This window comes from Cydia amplana, chromosome 17 (genome assembly GCF_948474715.1).
Source record: "Cydia amplana chromosome 17, ilCydAmpl1.1, whole genome shotgun sequence".
Lineage (NCBI taxonomy): Eukaryota > Metazoa > Arthropoda > Insecta > Lepidoptera > Tortricidae > Cydia > Cydia amplana.
In genome coordinates this window covers 12,036,277-12,058,302 of record NC_086085.1, presented here as the reverse complement: position 1 = coordinate 12,058,302, position 22,026 = coordinate 12,036,277, and the positions used below count along the sequence as shown (strand labels likewise).

The 22,026-nt window shown below is 37.2% G+C and overlaps 2 protein-coding genes across 3 annotated transcripts in view; both read right to left on the bottom strand.

Annotated features, from left to right (window-relative positions):
- The window catches only part of LOC134655966 (neural cell adhesion molecule 1-like), a 133,219-nt gene extending 116,509 nt beyond the window's left edge, over nucleotides 1–16,710 (bottom strand). For both annotated transcript variants that reach the window (XM_063511480.1, XM_063511481.1), the window contains exon 1: nucleotides 16,502–16,710. In XM_063511480.1, coding sequence (XP_063367550.1) covers nucleotides 16,502–16,592 — 91 coding nt within the window. In that variant the 5' untranslated portion in view covers nucleotides 16,593–16,710. The remainder of the gene's footprint in view (nucleotides 1–16,501) is intronic.
- LOC134656018 (uncharacterized) lies at nucleotides 7,805–9,621 on the bottom strand. Its single transcript, XM_063511534.1, has 3 exons — nucleotides 9,036–9,621; nucleotides 8,765–8,860; nucleotides 7,805–7,857 (listed from the first exon to the last, which is right to left on the bottom strand). Exons 1-3 carry the CDS (start codon nucleotides 9,619–9,621, stop codon nucleotides 7,805–7,807), a joined length of 735 nt encoding a protein of 244 aa, XP_063367604.1.
- Nucleotides 16,711–22,026: the final 5,316 nt, after the last annotated feature.

The window sequence follows — 22,026 nt, the reverse complement described above, 5'->3', positions numbered from 1 at the left end:
GACGCGGACGGATATACGGACAGACAGACAGATGGACATGGCGACACATTCATATCATCAACTTACATGATGAAAAATTCGGAAAATTAAGTAAAATTGCTCTCGTTATACTTTAGATAGTTTTTGGTAGATTAGTTCAGTAATAGAAATATAAAAGCATTTTTATAAATTACGAAGTTTTTATAGATCATCGTATGAACAACGAGGGCCTTAAATTATACGGCACTTCTTACGTTCAAAACATCGTATAAGTACTCATAATATAAATATTTATATTGTAAAAATAATAATATTATAGAATACTCATTTAACACCCCTAACTAAGCTACGGAGTTAGCTAACGTATTAATCCGCAAAGCATCAAACTTAATACTCTACTCTTAATCCTGCACTAATAACATAAAAAATAATGCTCTAACTACACCTAGGTACTCTAACTAGCCTGGCGAAACTTGCAGTTTTTACTGCTACGAGCTCCTCGAATTGTTTTAAATTAACTAGTTAGCTGAAGTGTGTCGTAAACTTTATAGCACTCTCAAAACTCGACAAGCCATTCGCTCGATACCACGTGCAAGGTTACCGAAACCAAGTAATCCATCTTTATTAGGTTAGAACTCACGGAAGTAAATTGAAAATTCCTCCTAAGTATGACTGATGGTGCATATTACTTGCCCCCAACACGACGACAGAGCGCAAAAAGAAAAAGGGATTATTTGGTGGCGTGGAATGGCGCTTTAATATTAAGTCTATTTATATTCATGTCTTTGTTGGGGAAAGAAATCTAAATACCATAACGGTGTAAAACAGAGATATTCACTTAGTTTTGTGTTCAGAAACGGAAGTTTGCCGAGACCCGAGTAATGTTTTATGCATACGATTTGGCCCACAAATTAGTTTTTATTTTCTGCAACTCCGAGGTTCTTTGAAGTGTAAGATGCAGTGCGGGAATTTATTCTTGGCGAGTGCATGCATTTTAAGAGGCGCTTTTATGCTGCAAATGAAAGAAATGCGTTTGTGAGTGGTTTGAAATATATGTGGACTCGACGATTTCAGTTTCTTAAGAGAGACAAAATATGTGAGTAGCGATTTTCAATGTACATATATACTGCCGCATTTTCCATGGCCAAGCCTAAAAGTAATATTGGGCGATTGACACGCAGCGCTTACCAGAATGCATTTAAGTCCCGCTTTTTTGTTGATAGGCAAATTTAGTGTCCGGTAAGAAGATTTGACTTAGATCAGCGGTGGAAAAAATAGGTACGGGTTTCAATCTTATTATAGAATTTTCTATTATCATAGAAACTTTAATGTCAGAAAAGAAATCTTAAAATACACTGCGACAATCAAAACAAAGTAATGATTTGTTAGCAGATGGTATATAAAATTATATGTTATATTTGTGTATAATCTTCTTTTTATCAGACAAAACAGCCGAGAGCTTGAAAGTAGGGTAAGTTGACCGTAACAAATAAAACGAATTCATTTTATAACTCGTTGCCCCGCTGCTTCGGGTCGTGACTCCATTAAAGTCTATCAACGACCTTCGTCGTCTCACTTCCGGGTTCAGAATTAACTTAGCATTTAATAAATTACTTATAGAAATCAACTTGGCGCCCTTGGCTGTTTGTAAGAAGGGTCTTGCCTCAAACGGACATCAAAGGCTTATAATGATTTTGAGTTTCCGGGTTGTTGAGGTAGGTACAAATCTTGAAGAAAGGCGTTCAGAGAGGGAATAAATTCGAAATTATTTTAAGATTTATCAGTGCGGGTTAATCTGTCAGCTCCCAGCGGCTCATATTTGAGCCAGAACGCTTATGGGTGACGTCATATCGTGGGATTCGACAGGTTTCTGTTCCTTATTTGGGTAAGTTCGCTTTTGTGCCATAATTTCTAAAAAACTGTGAGTAAGTATTTTATAATGACCCGTAGGGCTTTCCAGACTAGAAACTTGCATTTGTCACAGAATAAATAATAGTACTAGGTACAGAAGGCTCGCTCTCTAACAAAACGCGTCTTTTACGATCTGCACAGATATGGCCGCTAGGTGGCGACAGCGCCACGCGCGGCTTATGGCTTTCCCCAAAATTGGTGTGGAACGGATGTACTTTTAGGTACTTGTAGCAAAGCAACGAAATCGCGAAGTGAGCCTTGCCTGCATTTGTCAAGATCATTTAGTCATGATATATTAAAAAAATCTGCCGACCGACGAGGTATTTCAATGGCCTCGTATCCCTATTCATTGTTCTTGTGTGTAGTTAAAGCTTACAAGTTAGATGCCTCCATTCTGCTTTGTGAAACCTTCAATAAAAATAAAAGGAAAACAGAAATCCCACCTAACGCGACACAACGCCGCGGCGCATTAAGATAAGAGCGAAGAAATGAAATTCCAAATGAGCCCCGCTCCTTTATTCGATGTCACCGCCGCGTTTGACTTAGAATAATTTCACAATAAAGCTGTTCAGACAAGTCGAGTTTCGTCGGTAAATGTCACGCATAATGTATCGGAAATATAAATCATATTAGATTGGGGGTTTGCGTATAATGGTTACGTGTCGTGTCGTGGGGCACTAAAGTATAACGCCTGGTGTCGAACGTGGTTGTGAGTGGTGGGAGCGCGACACGACATGTGTGGCTCGTGGCTATGTGACCCGCCTAATGACGAACCGTACTGCCTTCTTATAAAAAATAGACGTATGTGTCATATGAATTCCAGCGACTTAAGACCTTTAGGAATAACACGGTAGTATAGTTGGGTCGACCCGACACAACCTCACGTTCATCTCACTACATTTCGCCGCTCTGATGTCGACGAGTTCCAAACGCACTATGCACAAATTTTCTATTTCCCTCGACAATTTCGGAGCGTTTTTGTGTCATTCACAGAGCTGTTTCTAGTTTTTTTTTTTCATTATTGTCAAATAAATCGCTTGGGAATTCTTTTGACTCGTCAGTTAACGCCGTGTTAGAGCAAGTGGTCCTTTTCATCATACTTTTATGTATTTTTGAATACTATGTAGGTTGTATATGTACCTATAAATAAATGCTGATTGTGACCTATTTAGTTGCCTCTGGTTTTGTCGTCGTGTACCAAATGAAATAATATCGAATTAACTTTAAAATATTTTGATTTTACAGGCATACTTATATTATAGAACAATGAGATTTTAAAATCTTAATGACGTTTCTTGTGTATCCGTCAGAATATTTAAGCACGAAGACGTACCTACTGTAGGTTACGTACTGTCATACAATTTTTTTTTAAAATAAGTGCCTACTAAAGCTTAGAGTGCTTATTCTGTATATATGGCTAATTAGCATTATATTAATGTTGTATGGGAAGTATGGTAAAACTTATTACGAACAAGTTTTAAACTAACTTATAACGTAATATTTAGTTTTGCCTAAATATTATTCTAAATAAGCTTTCGCAAAGCTGAAACTTATTATAAATAGTTTCTTTACCCATGAATAGAGCAATCTAAGCTTACTTATTTCTCTATGGTACTGTAGATTAATATCTTACACATAAAGTAAAACTAGAACAAACTAGAAACAACACAATCGGACTGATCTATCATTAATTTCGTTCATTTCATCCACACTAGCGTGAATTCACCAGTAACATAGTTTATGTCAAGGTAAAAATAAACTATGACGTCATAAGCAAACGGCAACATGGTCATGGCTTATTTAATAGCCGGGGGCAGTAAATCACGTGAACAACATTATTTCCTATTTCCCCCAAAGTACACTCTGAGCATAGGGTAAGGTGAATTTTTGTACAAATTGCAACGCTTTATTTGCATACTGTCAAGCAATGAAAAATGTTATTATTACTGGCAACATGCAATCCCTGAGAGCATACTTAAACTTCGTAATTAACAAAAGTTACAGTTCAAACGCTTTCACTTAAAACGGAGTTCGTGCTTTTCGTGTACCTAATGTTATCATACCTACACTTTGAGTTAACTTGGTTACCTAATTTAAAGTTATGTCTCTTTGGCTTTTTGCTAGTTGGTTTACGTTGGGAATTTGTGTTAGCTAGTCTAGACTTATTTTAGGTACTTTTTAGGACGGCCCAGATTAAAAGGGGGTTGGATCTAAACGTATCTAAATGTAGTACCAAGTTTAATCTTTCGACTGTGTTTGAAAGAGGATCGTGACCGAATTTTTCAGTCATATTTCTGCATTCTTTTCGAGAACGATTTTTTTCTGCTCTATATATGACAAGGCTTGAACCCAAGATTTTAGACCACCACAGGCATATTCCGAACGGTTGACTTATGTCGTCCTGTTGACACCTTTGTTTCGTTAGCTAAGAGCATATAAGATTGCCTCAACATGCTTTTGTCTATGAAGAAAAAGAAAAATTATAGTCTGGCAAACCAATTGTGTAAGTACGAGTAAAATTATTCAATACAATTATACTCAGCCTTTTTTGGGGTGATAGAACTAGTATAAGAAAAAGAAAGTATGAAGTGCTTATGTATTGACTTTGGAACAGCCAAGTGCGTATAAAACGAACGTTCTTATAATAGTGATTCGATACCCTCTGCTAGTTCTTAAGCCATTGAACTCCGACTAATGTAAAACAGTTATCATTCATTGAAACAGAAATTAAGACCAACCTAAGTTACCTAGGCACCTAGGGTGATTGCTATAGTAATGTGCCACTACCCAACAACTGGCCACTCTTAATAATAAGACTTCTATTGGCTTGTTTCTATCTGATTTGTTAGGAGTAGCCTGAGATGACTTGGTAGTCGGAGGGTCGAAATGGAGTTTAAGTAAAACCAAACATTACCGAAGTTGTGTTGTATTCTCGGTATCCAAGTATAGAGAGAGAGTAAATCTAAACATAACACATATTTATAGGCTATTATTGCTTACATGCTATTTATACAATTACGTGCGTCGCATATTTATGTCGCAGGCAGTAACGTATAGTTACTGTTAATATGTTGACTTGGGCATATAGTACACCTCCCTGGAAAGTTACCCTTCACCCCCACAAAGGAGAAAAAAAATGTGACACACGCAGTTGCATTTACATTTTTTTCTAATTTTAATTGAATATAATAATAATCTAGTTATTACTTAGTTTCAAAATACATTTTAGTGTTATTTTTATGAGTTATATAAACCTGATTATTTTTTAATATCTTAACGTTCGGTGAGATATCTTCTATGACCTTGTAAGGTCCGTTATAAATGGAGTCTAATTTATCGCCTACTTGATTTTTTAAAAGTATTAAGTCTCCTGGTTTATATTGTACAGAATTCATTTTCTTATCGTACATTAATTTTCTATTTACTTTACTAGACATTAAATTATTTCTAGCTTCTGACTGAGCTCTTTGTAACCTATACTTAAATTCTTTAGTATAACTATCATAATTATAGAGAGGGTCGACAGAAGAAATTAAATTATTCGGTAAACGACAGTGTTTGCCGAAAACTAATTCGAATGGCGTATATTGCGTCTCGGTATGTACGGTGGTATTATACGAAAAACACCAATAGCTTAACCAGGTACTCCAGTCTGTGCGGTTATTACTACATTGTATCCTAAGGTAAGCTCCTAGGTTCTTGTGCGTGTTCTCGAGTGCTCCTATAGTTTCGTGGTGGTAAGCAGTCGAGTGTAGCTTATTTATACCTAATAATCTACAAATATCGCTAAATACACTGGACATAAATTCGGTACCTTGATCCGTTATGATGTCGCTTGGTACGCCATATCTTAAAATAAAATTATTTACAAATGCTTTGCTTACAGACTCAGTGTCTTTCCTCTCTAAAGGGTATGCTTCGACGAACTTAGTCAGTTCACACTGAATTGTTAATACGTACTTATAGTTATAATTATCTACTTCTAAAGGTCCTAGAATATCTAAAGAAACTCTTTCAAAGGATGAACTTGGTGTTGTAGTTATCATCATTGGTTCCTTAGTGTATTTATTAGTGTGTTTGTTATGTTGACAATGTGCACATTTCTTTACGTATTCGTATACATCGTGGCTCATTCTTGGCCAGAAGTAATGACGTCTTATATTGTTTAACATTCTATTAACCCCCGCGTGGCCACTCGTGGGTAATAGATGGAAATCGTTCAAAATAACTCTTATTTCCTCTTTATCGTATACTTTCGTAACACCTTTTGTTACAAGGATCCTAGGAATATCACATTTGTAGCTAGCTAAAAATTCATTTATTTCTTGCGCATTTCGTTTATCTTTTATTATTATAACTTCATTTATGCATTGCTTCTTGCAAAATTCCTCTAATTCCCTCGCTAACACGCCTACGGTAGATAACGATCGGGATGTTAGATATATGCATGATTTGCTTGGTACGTACTCAAAATTTCCTTTACTACTCATTATTTTATTTTGACATATCTTACTTAACTTATAATTGGAACTTAATATGAGTTCAATACAATTTTTTGGTGCTTTGATGATTTCCACAACTCTAGGTTGATCAAGCCTATCGTTTGCGGGTACATCTGTCGCTAAGTCACCTTGATCGCAAGTTTGTTGCGCGCGCTGTTTCCGTGATTGGGCTCTGGTCATGACTGATACAACGTTTGTTCTAATATTTTTTAAATCTTCACTATTCATCGGTAAGCGACTCAATGCGTCTGCAGCTGCATTGTTTCGCCCCGGAATGTACTCGATATCAAAATTAAATTCTTCTAAATACAACCTAAATTTGGTTAATCTACTCGAAGGATCAGTCATTCCAAAAAGATAAATCAATGGTTTATGGTCGGTGACAATTTTAAACTTTTTCCCGAAGAGATAGGGTCTAAAATGTCTTGTCGACCAAACTATGGCAAGTAATTCCAAATCTATGATTGGGTATCGCGTTTCGGCTGGCTTAAGATTTCGACTTGCGTACGCGACTACCTTCCCGCTAGCATTCGATAATACTGCCCCTAATCCTATTTTTGATGCATCTGTATGTAACGTAAATGTGTTATTTTCCGAAAAATCTGGATAATCTAAGACTTGTGGACTAGTAAGAATATTTTTTAATTTTAAAAATGCTGCTTCACACTCTGTAGACCAATTAAAAACTGCGTTTTTCTTGGAAAGTTGATTTAAGGGATAAGCTATGTTCGCGAAATTTGGAATAAACCGTCTATAGTAATTGGCAAATGCTACGAATCTTTTGACCTCGTCTGTATTCGTTGGTCTTGGGTATTTGGTTAATGCATCTACTTTCGCTGGGTCGGGCTCTACTCCTTTTGAAGTTATTTTGTGCCCTAAATACATTATCTCTTTACGTAAAAATTCGCATTTTAATGGATTTAGTTTAAGATTCGCGCTCCTCAAACGTTCTAAAACTTGAGTAAGGTTATGGTTATGTGACGTTATGGATTTTCCTATGACAATACAATCGTCTAAGTATATAAAACATTGCTTGTAATTTAATCCGGACATGGCTATGGTCATAAGCCTTGAGAAAACACTACCGCTTGTTCGGAGCCCCATGGGACATCTCTTCATTGAATACATTTTATCGGTCGTAAACGCGGTGTATTTCCGGGATTCCTTGTCTAAAGCTAGTTGGTAATAACCTTGGGAAAGATCGAGCTTTGAAAAATATATGCTACCTGCTAGGGAATCTAATATTTCTGTTATGTTGGGCAATGGGAATTTATCATCCTGTATTTTATTATTTAGTTGCCTATAGTCGACAACTAATCTCCATTTCTTTTCTCCTAACTTATCACTCTTTTTGGGAACAAGCAAAACTGGACTGGACCACTCGGAAGTAGTCTCTTCAATTATGTCGTTGTCTAGCATATCTTGGATCTGAGTTTGGAGTTCTTTGCGTAAGGCATGTGGTATCCTGTAAGGTTTTACGTATACCGGGCTTGCATTTTCTTTTAAGTTAATTTTGTGCTCCAGCAAGTTTGTTGTAGTAAGCTTGTCGCCTGGCAGATGGAAAACATCTGCGTATTTTGCGCAAATTTGCTCTATACTTAACTGTTCCTCTGTGTTTAAATAAGTGTGTAAATTTAAAAGATCTAATAAGGTTTTTACTCTACTGACGCTAATTTTCCTTGAGTCAAAATTGCAAATATCAAAATTACATAATCTGTTTACTTTTAACTTTGATAAATCTAAAGTAACTGGCTTATCAGTCGTATTCAATATCCGTACGGGTATTTGACCTTTGTCTGGTCTTGAAATAACACCTGCTACAAAAACGCCTTCTTGCATTTCCTCGGCTAGTACTACGCAATCATCGTCTAGTTGTGACGTAATGTGAGTCATAACTTCGCATCGCGGAGGTATATTATGGACATACGTATTCTTTGAATGTACTTGCATAGGTATCGATACGGACTGACCTCGGTCCTCTAAAATTAATGCATTGCGTTTATAACTTATGTCTGCATCGTAACGTTTGAAAAATTCTTCTCCTAAAATTGCTTGGGCTGAGCATTGCAAATTCTTAAAAACATGAAACTTTTCTTCGCAAATGAAACCGTTAAAGTCTAATTCTAAATATATATATCCCTCTGAAGTTAAATCTCCACATACTCCATTAATGGTAATGCTATATCCTTGTATTTGTTTAAAAAGATCGGGTTTGTTTTGTAAATATTCGTATCTAATAGCACACAGGGCTGCTCCGCTGTCGGCCAGGAGCTTTAACTTATATCCATTACCTACACTACAAGTTACTGTGCTATAATTATCTTTATTATAACTAAATATTGCGCTATTCATATTAGTCACGAAAAAACTGCCTGATAGGTTTTCCATCATCGTGTGACGGTTGTATGTGCTGCGCACGCGTATTCGGGCGAGCAGGCGCGCGCGCAGGTCGGCGAACTGTAGCTGCACTGTCAGCGAAATTGTCAGGTCGTTTAACTCTATTTGTCGGGACGTGTTGCGAAATACCTACGCTACGGTTATTGCTAGAATAATATCGTGTCCCGAATGTATTTCTTTGCATGTTAAAAGGTTGACCCCTATTATAACGTGCGGAGTGGGCGTTCCGGTTCCCGTAATTATTACGATAATGGTTGCGCCCGTAATGTAGGACCTGCTCCTGCTGTGGTGATGAGCTGTGCTCGTCGATGGCCGTCCTGATCGCTTCGGGCAGTGACGTAAATTGCCTAGATGATATTATGGTACTTAACTTGGGATCTGCTAAACCGTCTGCAAAACGCTTAATGGCTGATTTCTCGTTCAGTGGACGAAGTATATCGTACCTGCTATCGTTACCGTCGGCCTGGGATATGGTCAGATTGACAAAAAGATCCTCGATCTCGGCTCCGAATGCCTCTATAGTTCTCCTACCTTGCCTAGCTCTGTACAGTTGAGCCTGAATCGATTCGGACGATTTTTTAGGTAGTAAGAATGTACGCATATCCGCGATAAGTAATTCTACGCTAGTATATGACGTCTTTAATCTGAGCTTAGCGCTAGACGAGAGTCTTGTTTTCAGGACGAACTCTATTAAAACCTGTTGAGTTTCGCTATTAATAATGGAACTGTACATTATAATGCCGTCTATCAACTGCTTAGTGGTATCCTCCTGCCCCGTCATGACGGGCAACAAGGCGATGGCCGTCTTGACATCAAAACTGGGCTTAGCCATTTTTACCTCTGTTTGAGATTCCGTATCGAAAAATTGTAATGCTATTTTTATCCTACTGTAAGTCTCGATAATATCGTTTATATGCTTATTAGCTAACTCTATTTCCGAAGGCACAAAGTTTGCCTTTTGCTCCTGTAACTGAGACACAATATCCGCCGCACGGTTATGCAGTTCGTTCGATTCGTCTAATTTCTTCCTACCTATTTCTTTCCGTCGCCTCTCTGGACCTAACTTCACAATATCTTCTCTTAATTTATTTAATCTGTCGCGTATGGACTGTAATTCGGCTAGCATAATAAATTCGCGGCTACAATTAATTACATACAATGGCTAAAATTAGGATACCTATCATTCGCTAAATATCGTGACGAAATAATAAAACATAATAATAAAGTTATATCTAACTTACATTAGTAGCGGGCAATGTACTCTCGTAAGTAGGTTATGTCGACGCTGCATTCCGCGCTGGCACGGGCGGGCGGTCGCGTGACGCTGCTGGCGAGCTGGCACCTCCATGTGGCACTCGCTGACGCTGCATGTGGCTGCCTCTGCTCCGACGACGATGACGGGCCGGGCTAACCCTGGACTCCCTCGAGCATGGGCCGGGATAACCCTGGACACCTCTTGATGTGGGCCGGGATAACCCTGGACACCTCTTGAATTGCGAGCCGGGATAACCCTGGACAACGCTCTTCTTTCTTCCTTCTTCGTCTCTTCTTAATTTGAGTTTTGTTTCTTGGTCATCTTTTTCTTTCTTCTCTTTCGTTTTCAAAATGCGTGGGAGGGTTCTGTTCTAATAGGAAGGTTCTTTCTTGAAAATGCGCAGGAAGTTTCTTTCTTGAAAAATAGGTTCTTCAACTTGAATCTTCATTAGGGTGATCTTCTTGCCTTGACTTCTATCTTCATTCTCGTATGCGGTGCGCCGTGGTATTCTTCACTTTCCTGGTTCTCTTCTGGTATGGGTCGCCATGAGATGACTTGGTAGTCGGAGGGTCGAAATGGAGTTTAAGTAAAACCAAACATTACCGAAGTTGTGTTGTATTCTCGGTATCCAAGTATAGAGAGAGAGTAAATCTAAACATAACACATATTTATAGGCTATTATTGCTTACATGCTATTTATACAATTACGTGCGTCGCATATTTATGTCGCAGGCAGTAACGTATAGTTACTGTTAATATGTTGACTTGGGCATATAGTACTAGTAATAACTATAATAGTCACCCTACATACAATACAAACAATTTATAGATATATGTTACTACAACCTTCTTCCTAAAACTAAGCAACGATCTACGACCAGCTTCATAACCCCATCTATCCGCCTAAAGTGGGCTAAAAAAATGCCTTCCTACGCGAAAATCCTGCGAGCCCCTTTTGTGAGGCGGGCTAATAAAAAACATCAGCTCCGTAATATAGTCGACAGTTTCCACGCGTTTGGTGATGATAGCATACCTCCGCCGCCAAATTGTTCTACTCTACATATTTGATAGTCATGAAAGAGATTGCTCGATATTAAATGGTAATATCCTTTAAGAATATTAGCTTTATTTGGTTAGATGAGTGTACACTGAAGAGGTTCGAGTGTTTAATTTATAAAATTATACAAGGTCAACTTATTGACGATGATATATGTGATGGGCTGACGTTCGGATAACAACTGCATTACTCTTGTGGCATCGTTGTTACCGCCGTCGTATAAAATGAGTGACCGAGTGAACGTCATGTCATAATCGCGGCAGTTAGGTTCTCATTTTATCAAGGAAATTGACAGATACATAGGCGGCAAGAACAACGCTGCAACTGCAACTTCTCACTTTTGACACTGACATATCCGATCCACATATTAACTCATATTTATAGACGGGTCTATCTATTAAAGGTAATAAAATAAATTTCGCGATAGACCCGTCTATAAATGTGAGTTAATATGTGTTTAAAACGCGAAAGTTTTTAAATATTAGTATATGTATATATCCGATCCATATCATATCTAGAGCTAATTTTTGACAGGCCGTAATGTTCAAATTAGAACATTGAACATTGAAGCCAAAGTATTAAAATATTACATATAATATTCCAATAAAGAAGACCACTTAAAAGTACCTAGGAGGTCCCTTAAGTCAGTTTACGACTAGCATGAAACCAAACATTCCAGCTACCAACATTTTCACTTACTAAAGTAACTTGCAAGGTTTTAAGAACACTAAAAGACGCTAAGCCCCTTCAAGAGAAGCCAAGGAAAGCTCTTACGTCTCTCGTCCTCTCGATATATCATATTTTTTCCCGGTCTCAAGATATACGAGCGGCGGCTTCGGGCGTGACAGGCTTCTGGGGGTAATATTAATAAAATTATTGTGGAGACACGTCGGGCCTGACCTACCCCGCAATGTGGGAGTCGCAGTAAGGTAAGATTTTGTTATTTCAAGAGCCACCCCAAACCAGCGTCTCCCGATCGTCGGCGTCTAGTCAACGCTATGGCTGCTGCTCGACGCAACGTTGGCGCAACTACGCGGCGAAGCCATTTTCTATAGCGCTGACCAGACGACGACGCTCAAAAAGACGCTTGTGTGGGGTGGCCCATAGGGTTATGTGGTTGGGTAACAATTAAATCACGACAGGTCTTTGATTTTTCGATTTGAACTTATTAAAATGTTAGTATTTTTTAAGCGTTGGAATCGAAATCGAATGTTATCATATTATGTAAAGTTCAGTACCTACCTATGTAAAGTTGAATACAACCGTACATATGTGTATGTAAATAATTCTAACTATGTACTAGTGACACAATGCAAATAAAATTTCGTTTGTTAAAATAATATTTTGTCAACAACAAATTTATTTAAAATGTACCTGGCCCGCTACAAATAGTTATTATCTGGAGGCTGATTCGAACTTACATTTCGATGTCAAACATATATAATTTATGATGATAAAACAACAAACAAACGCAGTAAAAAAAAAGTCAACGTATGTTTGGGCGACCGTGTAGTACTTATACTAAAGCCAGGGATTCATATTGTCAGAAAAGCATACTAGTTCCTGTTATATAACATAATGTAATTCAACAAAATAGTGACGCTACTGCTAACATTGCACTGTGCCAGACAAAACCCGCACTACTCGCAGTTAGTGACTAGAGAAACAGCTGTGCACATCATTATTCCAGATCGTTCACTCACTGGGCTGATGTATTCAATTTTATTTTCTTTATAGGTGAATACGCCACTTACTGCAATGATAAACTTACCTTTTCAGCTTTATGTCCTAAGAATATTTTGTGAATGCAACTGACGAGAATCGAATCGATAAAATGTTATTTTCATTGAAGGGTGGGAAAACTTAATAAAAGAAGTGCAGGGACTTCGATTATTGACACTGAAAGCCAGAAATAAGTAAATTGTAAGTTTATTAAAATTTAGTTTTAATAAGTAATTAAATAATATGTACTTACATTTGTTTACTTATTATTATATGATTTATTTTACTACTAAAATAAATATTCAACAGCAGAAAATTGAGTAATACCTATTTCGGAATGACTGTTAGTGAAATCAGGGGGCTGAGCCAAAGATGACGTGACTTTTCGTAGCATTTGTCACCCCGATACATTTTTCTTTTCGTTTGGCATTTGTATTGTAGGTACGATTGTCATTTTGACTAACCCCCCAGTAAAGAATACACGAATATTATCTAAAGTTCGGGCAGGTAATTCAAGATAGCAGTAGCGTAGCGTAGTGGGGGCGGGGGGGGGGGGGGGCATCCCGCCCCGAGCGGCACTTTTAGGGGGCGGCAAAATTTCAGAATAAATACCAATAATATCATATATATATTTGAACTATTTCAGTCGCACTTATTATATTGAAATACGTAAGCTAGGGGGCGGCAAAATTTTCATCCGCCCCGAGCGGCCGAGACCCACGCTACGCCACTGCAAGATAGGTATACTTTCCTTGTCAATATGATTTGGACCCACATATTAGTACCTACTTTTACGCGATGGCTCCATTTTTTACAATTGCTTTTGATATAGAATTGGTTTTTAGTCTAAGACTAATAGTTTTAAGTTTTTCTGGTACGTCGCGTCGCCAATGTCTAAGATTTTTTGTCTCTTTCAAAGTGCTTAATTTGTAATCTATTTGTAAAACTTCTGCGCGAGAAAGTTTATAATTGGCTTTCATAAAGATATTTTAGTCAGTTAATGTTTTAGTGAATTTTTGAAACTTTTGCGGCCTAGTAAATTTATATCCAATCATAACATCAACTTTTTATCTGCTTACCAAGTTATCTTGTTTTTTTTTTTTTTTTAATTTCAATATACTGTGTGGAACAAATTACCTAATTGAAATGCCAAAATGGTGGTTTGTATAAGATAATTTTACTTTAGCGATCACGATCAGCGACATTACTGTTGCGACATAACTGATGCCGCATCGTTCAAATGCAGCTGCAGTAAAGTTGACATCTGAATGTCACCTTATGAACGCTTAACTTCAGCAGAATAACAAGTTCACAATTTGTTTATTTATTAATTATTTTATACTGTAATGCCATGTTGGACAAGCCGAAATAACGCATCTTTTCAGTTTCTAATATTTTAGAGGGACAAATTCAGCTCTTACTATTAGCTATATGTTAAATGATTGTATTACATCCTCGTAAGCTCAGGCAACTCTTTGGCTTACTCACCATCAGGATCACAACATTGTATACCCAGAGAGTTACAACTGGATTGAGCCATTATTCATAGGTGAAATAACCAAAACATTTTTATTACACCGCCGTTCGATGCCGCACCTCGCAATGAATCGTCGAAGCGATCAAATGAAACAAAATGGAACAAACTCAAGTGGGAATCGCGCTCAACCCATTAAACCCGATTGCTTGTCGAAAATGAAAATGGGGAAATATATTTTCGTTTGTTCGGCTCGTTATTCCATGTTTTTTCACTGATTTTTATGCAATCCATCGGGGGCCACGTTTACACCCGACCAATTGCTCACTTTTGATTGGGAGCAGCGATTATTAAATTGGCGTCCGGCGGCGCCTTTGGCTCATAAATCGTTCGCTATTCGATAACTGCTGAAGTTGCTTGACCCGTAGGTAACTAATTATCTGCAATAACTTTCTAGGAAGTTCGGTAGTCAGACAAAGAGAAGGACTTTGCTGGTTCGGAGTACTTACGTGAGAAGAACTTCGCAAGTTCGATTTCTCGTATTGATGGCTGCAAAAGGAGCAAAAAGAGCGGCCCAATTAAAAAGTGTTCATGCATGGGCGGCTCTATTCGGCTCCAATTTTATTGGAACGATTAATTTTATTGCAAAAATTTCTGGACAGCGGAACGAATGGGAAACGAGTGTCCAACGTGGCCCCGCCGACCTTTTGTGGTTGCGCGATGGATGGGTTTGTTCAGTTCAGAATCTAATCAAAGAGCAGAGAACCGAAAAAGCCCTCGCCACCCAGTTATTGGACGTGATGAATGAATTTTAAATGTAATTGGAAATTGCTGATGATTGAGCGTGTGTCAACACTAATACCAGGCATGAAATGATACGTAATAACCTACCTGTCGGGAGAAACGTGTATTTATTTGTATAGGGTTTTTTTTTTGTTAGCTTGTTAACGTAAGAAATGTTGGATATCTTCATATATATTTACACTTATTTTTATGTTTTACACGTGTAAGCATTAAATTAAATTGTTGTGAATTTATTTATGTGTATGAAATTAATTGGTCTATTGTGATATTTTACGTAAGAGATTCTCAGTATAGGTACCTATTGTTATTTTTGTTTGGCGCTTAACTTTCCTTTTGTTATATTTTTAAATTAGCTTATAGTTATTTATGTATCCCTACTTTACCGCCAGCTGACATATACCTATTATGAATCAAAGTTTTTTTGTTTATGTACAGAGATTTGTTTTATGCATAAGTCCATTTAAATTATTATTTATTTCAAAACATTTCGTGATTAATTGTCCTCTTAGTACATATCTACAAAATAAACATGTTTAAACTATTTTTTACATTTTAACGACAACAGCTTGAAGGAGGGCAAACCATTTAGTCGTGTTTCAAACGTTCTACATAAAAAAGGGAATTAGGTTTAACAACTTGACAACCATCATCACATTAAGCCGCGGCACTTCAAACAGAATTTGCTTTATTTCTTTTATTTGGAATGAAATTACTCGTGTATTGTTACTTCCCGAAAATACTTTGATGTAACATAAAAGGCATACGACAACACGTGTTCATTATGTAATAATTGGTTCGGGTTTCCGAATAAAAATATGTCGTCTTTTATTGCAGCCTTGGCCAAAAGTATTGAAATATGTTACGTCAATGAACCGTTGTACAATTAAAAAAATCTGCCAAAAGCATGTCGGGCCATCAGTGTAGCGTTCCGTAAAGTGTCATTCTATGGAACTTGCTAACTATGTACTTAAACAAACTGCCATATTGAAAATGTCAAAAAATATGAATTTACTAGTAACTTTTTTCTTACATAGTTAGCAAGTTTAGTTACCATTCTTTCAGAATAGGCTAAACGGGGGCTATAGCGCTAATGTCTCCCTGTCGCACTTAGGTATATGGAAGAGTTCTAGAGAGACATTACCATTTCGTTCGCTACGGCGCAAACGATTAGTATCTTGACTAGGCCCTCTGGTCAATTTACAGAAGTTATCGTCAAATGGTAAAAATATTAACCAATTTGTGTAAATAGTTGAAGAAATTCATAACACATACCCAAGTCACTAGACATATATCGACCGGGATATGAACCGTGATTAGTTGATTACCTATCCCGCGGTTCATATCCCGGTCGATATATGACTAGTGAAACTAGCCGTGAATCATTCAAAACTGTTACATACCCAGGTCTTCGGCATCCTCGCTCCACTCCCCCTCCTGGGCCCAGCAGGCCGCCAGCATCACCAGTAGCTGCAGCCACTTTACCGAACACATAGTTAACTATCTTACATTATGCCTTTAGCAATCACTTCACAGCACAGTCCACACTAAAACCATTATTTTTGCGCGCGGCAGTTGCGTCTACCTGTGGGAACACATTAGATACGTTTTTATTTTTATTGCATTTCGACTTTATTGCACAAAGTAAAAAATAATAATGGTTAGCTTTTTTCCAAATGGAATGGAATTCATTTAAAATTATTAAGTACTGAAAACATGGGTAACTGGGTAATATACTAATATAAAGTAATAAAAAAAAAAAAACTATCCAAAAGTATTACGACATGTTAAAAAAACATTTCATGAATGGTCTTTGTGACGTAGTTATCGTTACGTGCGCTGCAACCGATAAGCCTCCCCGGCCTGGTCTTTAATTCTTAACCATTGTAAGTTTACATTTTATTAAAAATTCCGTAATTACCATTTCAATTTGCGTTAAACATCAAAGAGTTTCTACGGCGCCATTTTCTTGACAAATGTTAAAAAATTCGGAAGAGATTGTTTTTGTTACTGATGGGTCGTTTATTTACAGCGATTTAAAGTTGAATGGATTTTTCAGTTCAGAAGTGATTTAAATAAAGAATCGTGCAAGAAACTGCTATATTTTCAGCGGAGGGTGATCTGATGAAGACAAACGACTGATAATTATAATATTACTTGAGATATGCCTATTTGGAGTAAGATGTTTAAATGTGTTTTGCATATGAGTATTTCAACAGGTAACTTATATTTGAGCGCGAAAAAATAAATAATTCGTAAATAAAGGGCAATCTTGTACATATCTCTCAACTCGTACAGTACATTTAGATATAAATATTTGCTGTAAACATGCTTACAGAGAATTATTCTGATATTCTCGATTAGAATGGGTCGTGGAACGCCAGGGCAGACAAATGGCATCTATTACAGATACTATGAGACACAAATAAATATAACATTAACAATGCTCTCTAAAATAATTATAACAGTCTCTCAGAGATTGTGAATTTAACAGAAATTGTAAATTTAATACACACAAGGCCATTTATTTCAATTGAACGTTCATTGAAGCGACGCTTAAGTAACTAATCACGTAACCCGCAAAATTGTCAGAGCATCGCCTAATCATTTGTTCCCTATAAAACTCAAATTAGTCGTATATTAAATTACGTAAAGTTCTAATTTAATCGTTCTGTGTCGGCATACATGTAAAAGGGTCCCACAGTCCCCTGTCAGAAATATAAAACTTTGACGCTAGCTCCATACACGGGTAAATAATGTTTTTTAATCTCTTCTGGAGCGGCTGACCCTTGTCCCAGAGAATAAAAGTTCCGAGAAAGGTTAGCAACAGTAACAAAAAATGATTCTTCGATTATGTTGTACAATGTCCGCTCGAATGAAAGGAAAATCGAAAGTTTCACGACAATTTTTGTGCCGTAAGGCCATTTGTCGTGAAGTGCTCCATAATTTAGTCGGTTGTTAAATTTGTTAGCCTTTTGGTAAAGTAAACGATGGTTTTTGTGAATAATAACTTTAAATCTTTTTTCATAACCCTATTTTATATTTCATCCCAGTCATATAAAATATCTCCTAACATGTATTAAAGTTGCACAGTGCAAAACGCCAGTTTTATTTAAATGACAATAAACCAAATTCTATCTAAGTTTAGACGCCATCTAAAAGCACTTGCACACATCTGATTACCTTAGAGTAGGTGAATTAATACGTTGGCATCTGGTCTGCAGCCAATCCGGCCGTCTATGTAACAGCCTCGAAGACTATTATCGAGAATAGAGAAGGCCCTTAACCTCCTAAGGCCTAACGAAAAATTGAGTATGTAGTCAGTACGGCCCCTAGTCCTACCAGTAGTAGTACTATTGTTTTATACTCATTCAGACCCAAGTACTTTAGAAGACTTTTTTTTAATGTTATTGTACTTAAACAGCACCTTATACAGCACTTTGTTTTTTTTACGAACTTGTTAAAGGGCTCACAGACAAAGCAAAACAGTCCTTTAGAAGTTCGTACACGCCAATTTCGATAAGCGCGAAATTTGAAAACAAAATGATGGGTTTTCTATTAAGTCCTACTGGTCATAGCGTACCACGGTCCCATGGTACGCTATGACTACACAATTGTTGAAGGAGCTGGGTCTGAATAACAAAGTTAATAAGTACTATGGGTAGGACCTTGGGCCTTAGAAGGATAAGACAAGAACTTGGTATGGGAACATTGTAGGTACGATCATGCCTATAATGTGCCTCGCTGGCAGGTAAGGAATGCTTTAACGCAGGCAGCAACGCCTTTACCTCTCGCTATATAGGTAGCTACTTCATCGTACCTAAATAACTATACTCGGTGTTTTTATTAAATTCCGTTAACTTCGGGGTATGGATAAGTAAAGTTAATTGTTGTTTTGTATTATTTTTATATGAAAAATAAACAAATGCTACTGCGTTGTTGTAGGTAACACGGGTATTATGTAACTCAACCAAACAATTGAAAACTACATATCAATGTAGTACTTGCGTTTAGCAATAAATATATGAACTCGTAGTAAACACTAATCAATATGTAAACAGGCCTTAAGGCAAGTGTACACGCTCGTAATGGCTTTTAGATAAAAAAAAAATGATTGATTATCTTCAAAATAGACTTATTTAGAATACCGGTGTTTTTGGAGAAATTAATTTATTTAAGCTCTGTACGGCTACCATCAGTACGGCTACCATCAGTTTGGCACTGACATAAACGCTATCGAGAACGTAATTTACTTTCTATACATCACGCTCGTACTCGCGTATTAGTTCGAACGAGAAGTATAGAAAGTAAATTACGTTCTCGATAGCGTATATGTCAGTTTTGACACTGACACTGTACGGGCTCAGTTTGGCACTGACATAAACGCTATCGAGAACGTAATTTACTTCCTATACACCTTGCTCGCACTAATATGCGAGTACGAGCGAGATGCATAAATTACGTTCTCGATGGCGTTTATGTCAGTGCCAAACTGATGGTATAGCCACACAGGAATGAACTCTAGAAATTAACGGAGAAAAAAAACTCGTACCTATAATAATGTTCCTGACTAAGTCGTATCGCAAGTACGCGTTCGGAATCTTGCACTACTCGTACACGAGTAACAAATTACCGGGCGTGGTACAATTTGCGATCTTTCTTTTAAAGAAAACCCATTTTCTCGGCTACTGCAAAAACTTTTCCAAACCTGCGTCTGTATGTCAATTGAGCTTTATGTAGGTACCTTATATTTTATTGAAAATAAAATAGCCTTTCTCTTATCCGATCGGGTTATTTATTGCACAAGTTTGTTTTTGACCGCCTCACGTACTTTATAGGGCGAACCTTCCTATTCCGAATTGCCAATTGCTATTTGATGTATACTTTATTTTGTAACTTTGCGAACCCATACATATTTCTTTTATTTTAGGCCATTGCGTTTGGGCGTTGGAGATTTAAGCGGCAGAATATGTTAGAAATATATTTTATATTTTTCGGTATTGAATCAAAGCCCTCGCTCAGGCTTTGATTGTTTAGGGTTGTAACAGCGAAAATCGAAGTTCGCAAATTGCGGGAATTTTTCTCTTTCACTCTAATTACGCCTTCATTGGAGTAAAAGAGAAAGATCGCCGCAATCCGCGATTTCGGTTTTCTCGGTAGCCCCTCAGGTGTAAACTTGTAATTGAAATTTAGACTTTGAATTAAGGTACATTTGCAATAAGTACTAAACGCAATAAGCAGGGTGCAAGCTCGAGCTCGCAATAAATACTAATTAATGTGAAAACAGGCCCCAATGTGAAGGCTAGCCGCACTTAAAAACCGCACTTATGTGTCCAAGTTTAAAGAGAAAATAACATTTTTTATAAGTTTGGGGTGGTACTGGGCCTTTAAGTGTCACGTCGACCAGGTATTGATCTATTGTGACGGCCCTTTAAAGTTCATTACTAATGCCCGTTGCATCCAGAAAATTACAGATGCTTTGGGCCGTAACGTTCTGTACCTCATAGGGTTGCAATACATGCCGCCCTAAGTAGGTATTTCTTTTTGACATTAATGGTCCACAGGAACAGCGAATGTGCATAGCAGTCTCCTCTGACTCCTGGCAGAACCTGCATGTCGCATCTTGTTTCTTGCCAATTTGAAACATATGCTTGTTCAACTTACAGTGTCCAGTCAGTATTCTGGTCACCGCGCACGTTTTGTGCCTTTTGAGCCCTAGAAGCTCCTTAGTGATTTTGCTGTTGTACCCTTTGATTAGAGCTTTCGAGTGTTCTTGTCCTTTATAAGTTTACTATTCATTGAGGAAAAAAGCGTAATATAATCGCTTTCACAATCACTGTTTATCATTCTCAGTCAAACATTCAGGAAGTAGTAAATATAGTTTTCTGATGCAATTAAACTCTACAATCGTCTGCCTACAAAGCTTCTACATATCCAGCCGTATACGTATAAATGAAAACCAAAATAATTTTGAACTAAACCCAAACAATTAATGATTACCAGGAATTTGTTACCCGCACAAGATGCGCCAGAAAAATACCCATATTAATATTAACAAAACAGAGGGCAAGGGAGCTGATTAAGCATTTGCCGACTCACCGATTCCCGAAATCGGCCGCGCACGTTTTCAGAGGAATTCAATTTTTGCTCAGATATTCCATGTGGCCAGATATAGTGGGATTATAGATCACTTGTTCTTACTAGATAGAGCAGATGAAAGAACTAGGGATCACTACACAGCTCTTTTATAGATACTTATAGATTATTTTATAAATACTATTAATTATAGTGCGTCCGGACTCATTTTCAGTAGTATCCACTTTTAAGAACGATCTGTTTGAATTCAAGATATCGATCAATATTAAATTTAACACTACTTGGTAGTTGGTTTGAAACTAATAGATTATAGAAAACGTCAATTGAAACTTAAATAATGTATGGAAATTATCACGTGACATATCCTCACATATGTCATCTCTCATCTCTCTTCTCATCTAGATTTCGGACTGATGTCAAGTGTTAATGGAAGTATTGAATTCATCTATTGATGAATATGTGATCGCGTTGGTTCCTAAATTATTTGCTTTTGTAATAGTATGTTCGTATCTCTTGAATACAGCTTTTCGTATTTTCCAATCCGCTAACTTAATATTTTGGTACATCAACTATTGAGTTCTAGTCATGATTTTTCATTTGTAATCTGCCTTATTCGTTCTCATGAAATATTTATAAACGTATTGGCTTCCCTTTGGGCTAAGCGTCATTCTAGATCTGTGGTCATCCCTACATATAATTATTTACTTTTCTAATAAGCGATTGTAATATTAACAATGGCCTCTGAAGTGTTCATAGGTATGTTTTCACAATGCGAATTCTCTGAGGGAGTAATCTACGAGTGGTCCCGATCGATGAAACTACGCCCTGGCAA

Coding starts and splice junctions, on each gene's coding strand:
- LOC134656018 (XM_063511534.1), bottom strand. CDS start 9,621: ATGGCTAAGCCCAGTTTTGATGTCAAGACGGCCATCGCCTTGTTGCCC. Junction 8,861..9,035: donor TTACGGGCGCAACCATTATC/GTAATAATTACG, acceptor TTTCGCTGACAG/TGCAGCTACAGTTCGCCGAC. Junction 7,858..8,764: donor GATGATGGAAAACCTATCAG/GCAGTTTTTTCG, acceptor AAAACCTTACAG/GATACCACATGCCTTACGCA.